Consider the following 8,216-nt stretch of genomic DNA (forward strand, 5'->3'; position numbering starts at 1 on the left):
TCATTTCTCTCGGCTAGAGCCTCCTCGCCAGCCCAAGACTGATGTGAGGCTGAGAGCCCCCAGGACTCTGCTAGCCTGTACTCCAGACTCTTCGAGGGACAAGACAACAATCAGCTCGACTCGGGCACCCCAAAAGCTGGAAGAAAGTCCGACTCCACTCTGCAAACTGATCCCCCCCCCCCCCCCCGCCCAGTTTCCTAGGGCACATCGGGAAATGTAGTTGTGGGTTTTTTGTTTTTTTTTTAACCCTGGATAGGAATCACTTCCGGGTTAAAAAAACGGGCGTAGTTCTAAGTCTTCCTCCAGTGGGCCTAGAATTTTCCTGCCACCAGAAACTTGTTTTCTGGGTTCCGGTTGCTGACGAGAGCCGCTACTTCCCTCTTTGACTCATGTGCTTCTGCGCATGCGCGGCTCTCTCGCTGAGGTCTTTGGACTACACTTCCCAGAAGGCCCCTCGGTGAGCGGGACTACCCGCCCCCAGGGGAGGGACGCAGTGCTCACAGGAGACATAGAACCTCTGACCTCGCTCTTTTATTAACAGAAAAGTGTCTGCACTTGGTGTTCGGTGGCCCGTGCCGCGGCGTACTGAGTGCAGCCCGCCCCTGTTCCTGCCTGGAGTTGGGGTTATCAGGCCGGGGCTGGCGTCTTCTCCTGGGGCTCAGGATGCCGGGGCAGCCCAAGCCGAGGGCCCGGCTGCGCTGGGGGGCCGGGTGGGGTCTACCTGGCCCGTGAGGATCTGTACCAGCAGGTCGGTGGCCAGCACATGCGACGGCTCCTCGAAGCCGATGGTTAGTAGCTGCTGGTAGTCCCCGGGTGGCTGCGGGCACAAAATCCTGGGGGCCCCGGAGACAAGCCTGGACTTGAGCACCCCTGCTCCTCAAGGCTGGGAGGGGCTTCCAGTTAGGGGTGGGGGACACCCTAAGGGAAAGTGTTTCCTCTCTTGACAAACTCCTGAGTTGAAGCACTGGACTTGAGGCTGCTAATCACTTTACTAGCTTCCTGGGAGAGTGACTTATCCACTCTGAAAACATGTTTTCTTCTTTGTAAAATGGACTGGTTCCACACCTCTATGAACTGCTGTTTGGTCTGCATAAAGCACTCTTCAGGGCACAGTAAAACGCGATACCTGCTACCAGTGGAAGCTGAATGTTCCCCGAGATCCAGTCCTTGGTGGGGTTCTGTCTCGCCCTCCCTCCGACCTCAAGCCTACATCACCATTACTGGGATCCTACCATGAATCAAGGTCATCCTCTGCTGGTCCTAGGGGTAATCCACCGGCCGATGGACCAGAGTTTCTGGATTTGGGGGCACGAATTGCCTGGACCCTGGCCTGCATCCTCCCATGTATCGCGATAACATAAGAAGTAGCTGAGGAGGGAGAAATGAGAAAGAAAAGCAATTCCTTAAGTTTTTCTGCTGAGGGCTTTAATTCTGGAGGTGAGGTTCAAGTCCATCAGAAGTTGCCTGATGTTCTCAATGTGGCTCAATGCTGAGGGCTTCCCTCCTTGGTGGCCTAATCTGAAGATGAGTATTTTTATTTTAATGGGAAGGTGGAGTTGAGAAAACCAAAGGTAGGGGGGTGAAGCTCAGTGGTGTACAGTGCTGGCCTAGTTAGTGTATGCAAGGTCCTGGGTTTATCCCAGCACCTCAAAACGTGTTCTGTTCCCTGTCTTGCTTTTCACTTTGTTGGTGGTGTAAAGGTTCAACCTGACATTCAGCATATTAGGGGAAAGATTTTGATTTTGACAAGGAAACTCACTAATCCACGTGGGAGTCTTGTCCCTGGCTGCTGGCCTCTGTGGTGGTCTCTAGGTTCCAGCGCATCTTCTTGTAGAGGTATCTCGGGAAATGACTGGCAGTGTACGCAGCTGGGGTGCAGTATCGGAAGATGGACACATCGTGGGAAGGGCTAATGGAGAACCTCCCGCAGAAGAAGCAGGAGATGCTAGCAGGAGATAAGAGAGTAGACAGCAAGCTGGGCCCTGGCCTCCGCCACCCCCAGACTCATTTCCTGCCCCCTTACCTCAAAGGGTTAGTTTCCTCCAGGTCCACGAACCCGAAGGAGGCATACATGAGAACTAACTGTTCCAAGCGCAGCGTTAGCTGCTGGGAGATCTCCAACAGCTGTGGAAGGTGGGACTTCATGACCTCAGATGGTCGGCCAGAAGCAACCCTCCTACCCCTAGGCAGAGTCCAAAGGAGAAAGGGGCCCTGGAAAGACAGCTCCTGTACACACCCCCTTCCGGACCAGCTCCTGCAGGGCTCCGTAGATGGGAGGGACGCTCCTTGCAGCAGCCTCAAGGTACAGGAAGTAAGGCTCACACATTGTTAGGAAGGTGGGCATGGCCTTGGCTAGCTGTTCCTTCTGTACTCGGTCCCTGCTGAAGGGAGAAAGGGGCTTTCACGTGGCATCACCTTCCCTCCATCCCCAGGTGTCCCGTGCTTACTCTTCTTTCCACCTGTATCTCTGGCTGAACCCATTACAGAATTCCCCCAGTGCTGTGGCCTAATGGTCAGAGCGCTTGACTAGCACGTGCAGAGCCCTGGGTTCCATCCCCAGCACCCAAAAATTAAACATAAAAAGTCAGTGGTAGAGTCTAGGGCTCACACGGGTAAAGCTTGAGTCTGTGCTCAGCATAAGACAGGACCCCTTCCCCACAGGGTTCAGTCTTTCTCCTGTCTTTCAGAACCACCTGCATCAATCATATGGAAATTTGTTAAAATGCTGACACCTGGGCTGGGAATGCAGCTCTGTGGTCCAACGCTTGCCTAGCACAAGGGCCTGGTTTCCATCCCCAGTGTGTTTGGGGGGACATGCAACTTAGTTCTCTCGAAGTTCTGCTGAGTGATAATCAGAAAGCTGGGATTTAAGCCAGCCTCCTACAGACACCACAGTCCTTTTCCCCTGGTCTGGAAATTGCATTTTTCTTTGGGAGTGGAGGGTGGCTTCTCACATTATAAGTTCTCTGGCCAGAGGTGATGCAGATATTTTGTTTAGCTGACTTTCACAGGTTTAAAAAAAAAAATCTAAGCCAGCATTTCAAATTTGGTAGGAAGTACTCAGTAGCCTGAGTCGGGAGGGTCATCAATTCGGATGTGATGAGATCCTATCTAAAAAAGAAAGAAAAATCTGCCAAAGAACCAACCAACCAAAACCAAAATTCTGGAAGACTTGGTATCCCAAACCTACACATTGCCTGCCCCTGCCTCTCAGTTCTCCACAGCCCTCGGCACACTAGTAAAGTGTATTTCTAATCAGCTGGCCTTGAGTACTGTCTCTGGACCCTGAGTTCAGTTTTCGGCCTTTGTGTGAGCTGCACAGCCTATCCTCCTGTCCTGGAACCTAGGCCCCTGTACAGGATCACCTGTAGAACAAGTAGCTTTGAAAGTCATCCGCCTTCCTGAGCAGGTAACGGAGCTGGTCAGTGATGGGGCTGAACATGGAGTCCAGTGGGAGGCGAGCCTGGGCCGGCCCGAGCTCCCCTGCCAGTGGCTCCTGGGAAGACGCGGGGGCTGGGGCTTCCATCAGCTGCTGTGCCCGCAGGGGCTCCTGCTCCGCTGAGGCCTCGGGTCTCCTGGCGGGTGACCACGAGGGGTCTCCATAGGGCGGCGGCCCGGGTCCCAATTCGTCCGAAGGCGGTGCTTCTCCAGGGCCCAGGGCCAGCGACCCAGCGACCCAGGGCTCCGCAGCCATCATCGTCCACCGCAGACTCCTCCAGCCTCCGCGGCGTCCCGGGAACGCAGCACACCTGGGGCCGATCGGCCGGGGCAGTGAGCGCAGCCACGACCCACTCGGCCCGGCCTCGACGTCTCTACCGGCGCCGCCCCGCGGGGCTTTGCCTCTTTTGAATTTGAGCACGCGGAGGGCCGCGCAGCCTGGGCCTGCACCGCGCACGAAGCTCGGCGGGCACCTGGCGCGCGGGGCAGGGCGATGCCAAGGGCGGAGCCCCAGACCCGCCTGGTGGCAGCCTTTTCTCTCCCAGGCCATTGACTGGGCTGGAGGGGAAGGGGTTCCTAACACGTTAGGAATCCATGAGTGCAGTTACCGAGAGGCCTAGGCTCCACCCCAGCCGGTGACCCCCAAGATCTGACTCTTCACTGATGGAGCTGGGATCTGCATGTGAGTCTACTAGAGACTCGTGAACAGCAGTTACTTCTACAATAAAGATTATCAGACAGATGACCTGGCTTTTCCCATTGTCTCCTTTGTTCCAGTATGCCTGCCCCGGTTCCAGAACACACCTCTGACACTTGGAGACTGGATTCCTAGCCACGTGCAAAGACCGGGATTTAAGTGCGGCTAGGAAGCCAAATACATTCATTACAAGGCTCGCAGTGAAGCAGCAACAGGTGACACTGTCCTGTGTGACCCTCACACTTTGACTGTTTTATAAAGTGAGTTTTTATGACGTCTGCTTCATTAAACTACAGAGGAAACAAAACGCTCAGCAAGTGTGTGGTGAACTGTTAGTCACTCAACAAACACTTGAGCAGGCATGAGAGGACAGAAGACAAAGGAACTATTCTGGTCCTAGAGTCATATTTTTTTGAGACAGGACTGCATGTAGCATAGGCTAAGGCTAGCCTTGAATTCCTGATCCTGCGTCTTATCTCAAGTGCTGAGGATAACAGGTGTGCTGTAAACACCACTTCCTTTTAGCACTGTTGGGGATGGAAGCAAAGCATTCTGCATGCTTGGCCAGGGCCACCCTACTGGAGTCGGCCCTACTGGAGTGGGCTGAGGAGAGCCATCACTGGTCCTTCCTCCCCAAAACACTTCTCACATTAAACTCTCCAAGGTTCTTAGCACCTCCTGCCTCCATTCAGAAAAAGGACTCTTTTTTTTAAAGTTTTATTTAAAAAACCTTCGGTGCAATATTAAAAAGCAATACAGCCAGGTGGAGCAACGATGGACAGACAGAAAGGGAAGAGCCGGAGGACCCAAGGTCCCTTACCTCACCTGCTCTCCAGAGGCCAGAGGTCAGGGTGGGGGAAGGCATGGGGGAGAATGAGGAAAACCCACCACCAGGATGGATAGGCAGAACAAAACACTTATATATAAGATACATCTGGCTGAACTGAAGAGGGTTTGGGGGCCACAGGAAGCTCCCCTGGTTTTTTTTTCAAAAGTGTCCTGGTTTGGGGAGAAAAGGTGGCCCCTGTGAATGAGCCAACCAAGTCCGCCTACCCCACACTCCACTGCTGTGGAGAGGGGATGTACTAAGGTAGGGGCGTGAGAAAAAGGGGAAATGGAGGAGGGTACCCCTTTTGGGTAACTGAAGTCTGTTAGGAAGGTTGAGGGTACCCCCATGTCCAGTTCCTGGACTATGGGGGTCCTGCGGGTGAGATCTGGACTGGCTGGGGAAGGGACAAGGCTGGCGCTCAGCCTAGGAAACCGTCGGGGTCTTCATCCTCAAAGTGGCCTTGCTGAAGGACCTTGATGTGATGCTCGTAAATCTTCAGGGCTGGGCCCAGGCGGATGGACAGGCCAGTCAGCACATCTGTCCGTTGCATGAGCAACAAAGACTTGCCGTCAATTTCCTGGGCAGGACAGAAAGGACAGGGTCAGTGGACACCTGTGAGGCCCTGTGTGCGTACAGACACGTGTAGTCCCGGGCTGGGAACTCACCTGCTCTTGAAAAGCAGTGGCCTGCTCTGGGAAGCCTGCCTCAGTGAAGTACTCCACCACATCCATGACCGTCCACTCCACTGGGTCGGTTGGCTTTTCTTTGCGCCCAGGACTGCATCAGAATGGAGAGCAACAGTGACCATGGATCAGCTCCGATTGTCCAATACACCCAGGCGCTAATCCCAGCGTCCCTACTGCCTCGACTTACGGACAGCTAAAAGGTGTCCCATCAGCCCCAGGTAGGGCTGGTTTTCCTGGGGGCAAAGGCACAGGAGATGGAGAATCCGGAGCAGCCGCAACACAAGCTGAGAAGGAAAAGCAGGGGGCAGCTCCAGGCTGGGGTTCACAGCTCCCTGCTCTGCGCTGCCCGACCCAAAGGGGTCCTTACCTGATCCCCCTTCTTTATTCACAGCTGTCATCGAGAACACCTGGCGTGTGCAGCTGCCAGGTGCTGGTCCCCGCCCTTCATCCTGGCTCTGGTAGGGTCCACAGGGCGACCACTCCTTGACTCTCTCCTTAGCACTCTGAGGGCCCCCGCTCTCCATTAATCTGGTGGTGGTGAGCACCTGCGGGGCGGTCACTCTCAGGCACTTCTGAGCCCTCTGATACATTGTCCTCCTCCTCCTCCTCCTCCTCTTCATCATCGTCTTCCTCTTCTTTCTCAAAGACCCGCTCTTCTCCACCTCTCTGGGGCCAGAGAAAGAAGCAGGCAGAGTTAGAGCTCTTCTAGTCCCGGATGGAGGCCAGTGTCCGACGCCACAACAACACGGAGTAACTTTTATGCTGTCGCTTCCGTGCCAGGCTCTGGGTTGATAAAGCCCTCAACAGCCAAGTCTTACTAAACTCGCTCAACAACCCCCAGGGGTCGCTACTGTCAGCAATTCTCGGTTTACAGCCGAGGAAACTGAGGCTCCGGCAGATCGGGTCACTGACCAAGATCACCGCGTTCCGAGTCCGCGGGGATCGTGGACGAACCCCGGCCACCTGAGGTCCCGCTCCCTCCCGGGACTCTAGTCCCCGCCAACTTCGCCCGCACCTGCCCGGTGCGCTCACCTTGCTCCGCGCCGCGCGTGCGCTACCGGCCGGCGGCGCCCGTCCCGGCCTGTCTCCGCGGGGCAGTGCGAGCGCTCCCAGGCGGGTGCGCTCCAGACGGCCCCGCGCCGCCTCTTCTTCCAGCAGCCCCTGCACGCGGCCGCGAGTAAGGCGGCCGCTGGCGCCGCCGCTGCCCCCGAGGTAGCGCACGACTTCCCGCAGGCTCACGGGCCGCGCCGGGCCGCCCGCTCGCGCCGCGCCCCCCTCCGGCGGCGGCTGTGGCTGCGGCGGTGGCGGCTGCTGCTGCTGTGGCGGCGCCGGCGGCGGCGGCTCCCGGGCGGCGACGGCGGGCGGCGGTGCTCGGCGCGGGCCGGCTGGGGGCGCCGCGGCCGGGGGCGCGGCGGGCGCTGGTGGCGGCGCGGCTAGGGGCGCGGCCCGCTGCGCCCGGGGACCCGGCTGCGCGGGGCCGGGAGAAGGGGGCGCTGTGGCGGCGGCCGCGCGGGGCGCCCGGGTCGGGGCGGCGACGGGCGCGGGCGGCGGGGCGGGCGTGGGCGGCGGCGCGGCGGGGCCCCCGCGGGGGACGCGCGGCGGGGCGGGCGGGGTGGCTCCGCGGCGGGGCGGCTGGACGCGCGCCGCGTTGCGGTACGAGATGCTCCCCTTGTAGCTGACCCGAAGCACGGCGCGCTGCTGGATCAGTTTCTCGAGCTCCGCGCGCGTGCGCTCGGGCTCCGGGCCGTGCCGCCGCCGCACCATCCGGCAGATGCGCTCCAGGTCCGGCCGCGCCTTGCGCGAGCGCAGCGAGTCGATGGTGTCCAGAATCCACTCTTGGTAGTGCGGGGAAGCGGCGGACGACGAGGCGGCGGCCGCCGTGGTGGCGGCCGCCGTCTCCGGCGGGGGTAGGGCCGGGGGCCCCGCCATGCCTCCCGCCCGGCCCGGCTGCACGGTGCGCGCTGCCTCCCTCCCAGCGCGGCGCCCCCTCCCCGCTTCCCTCCCTCCGCCGCTGCCCGCCTCCTCCGCCTCCCCCCGGGGGGCGCAGCGCCTCGGCGGAGCGGCGGCGGCGCTGCTGTTTCTTCGCAAAAAAAAAAAAAAAAAAAAAAAAGAGAGAGAGAGGAGAGCGCGCGAGAGAGACAGAAAAAAAAATAGTGAGAGAGAAAGAAAAGAGGAAAAAAATATGCACACACTCACTCACTCGCACGCACGCACACAACAGCCCCGCTTCTGCTGGGCGCGCGCGGGGCCGGGGATGCGAGGAGGGAGGAGGGGAGCGCGGCGCGGCCGGCCCCTCCCCGCCGCCGCCGCCGCCGCACGCGCGCCCTGCGCCCGGGACACTCCGGCCCCCCTTCCTGCTCGCCCTCCCCCGCTGCCCGCCTTCCTCGCTCCCTCCCACCCCCACGCGCCCGCTTTTAAGGTGGAGCCCGGGCCCCCGCCCGCCCCGTGTACCCGGCTCTCTAGCTCACTCCGGCTCGCTCCGGCCCCCCCTTACAACTCCCGCGCGCTTTTTAAGGAGGCGCCGCGGAGTTGGCGCCGGAGCGGGGGCGGGGAGCGCGGCGGGCGG

The 8,216-nt window shown here is 59.3% G+C and overlaps 2 protein-coding genes across 2 annotated transcripts; both read right to left on the minus strand.

The window, feature by feature from the left end:
* Window positions 1-452: 452 nt before the first annotated feature.
* On the minus strand, window positions 453-4,207 carry CUNH19orf67 (chromosome unknown C19orf67 homolog). Its single transcript, XM_052728849.1, is given in 7 exon segments — window positions 453-833; window positions 1,233-1,267; window positions 1,269-1,368; window positions 1,760-1,945; window positions 2,024-2,124; window positions 2,237-2,381; window positions 3,366-4,207. Coding segments are annotated over 7 exon segments (1,365 nt in total). The 5' UTR covers window positions 3,989-4,207; the 3' UTR covers window positions 453-658.
* Window positions 4,208-4,836: 629 nt separating this feature from the next.
* Samd1 (sterile alpha motif domain containing 1) lies at window positions 4,837-7,717 on the minus strand. The gene is given in 6 exon segments (XM_052728848.1): window positions 4,837-5,541; window positions 5,630-5,741; window positions 5,838-5,934; window positions 6,018-6,162; window positions 6,164-6,316; window positions 6,683-7,717. Coding segments are annotated over 6 exon segments (1,563 nt in total). The 5' UTR covers window positions 7,580-7,717; the 3' UTR covers window positions 4,837-5,382.
* Window positions 7,718-8,216: the final 499 nt, after the last annotated feature.

Source organism: Peromyscus californicus, unplaced genomic scaffold, assembly GCF_007827085.1.
Source record: "Peromyscus californicus insignis strain IS unplaced genomic scaffold, ASM782708v3 Scaffold_8__1_contigs__length_139910024, whole genome shotgun sequence".
NCBI classification, from domain to species: domain Eukaryota; kingdom Metazoa; phylum Chordata; class Mammalia; order Rodentia; family Cricetidae; genus Peromyscus; species Peromyscus californicus.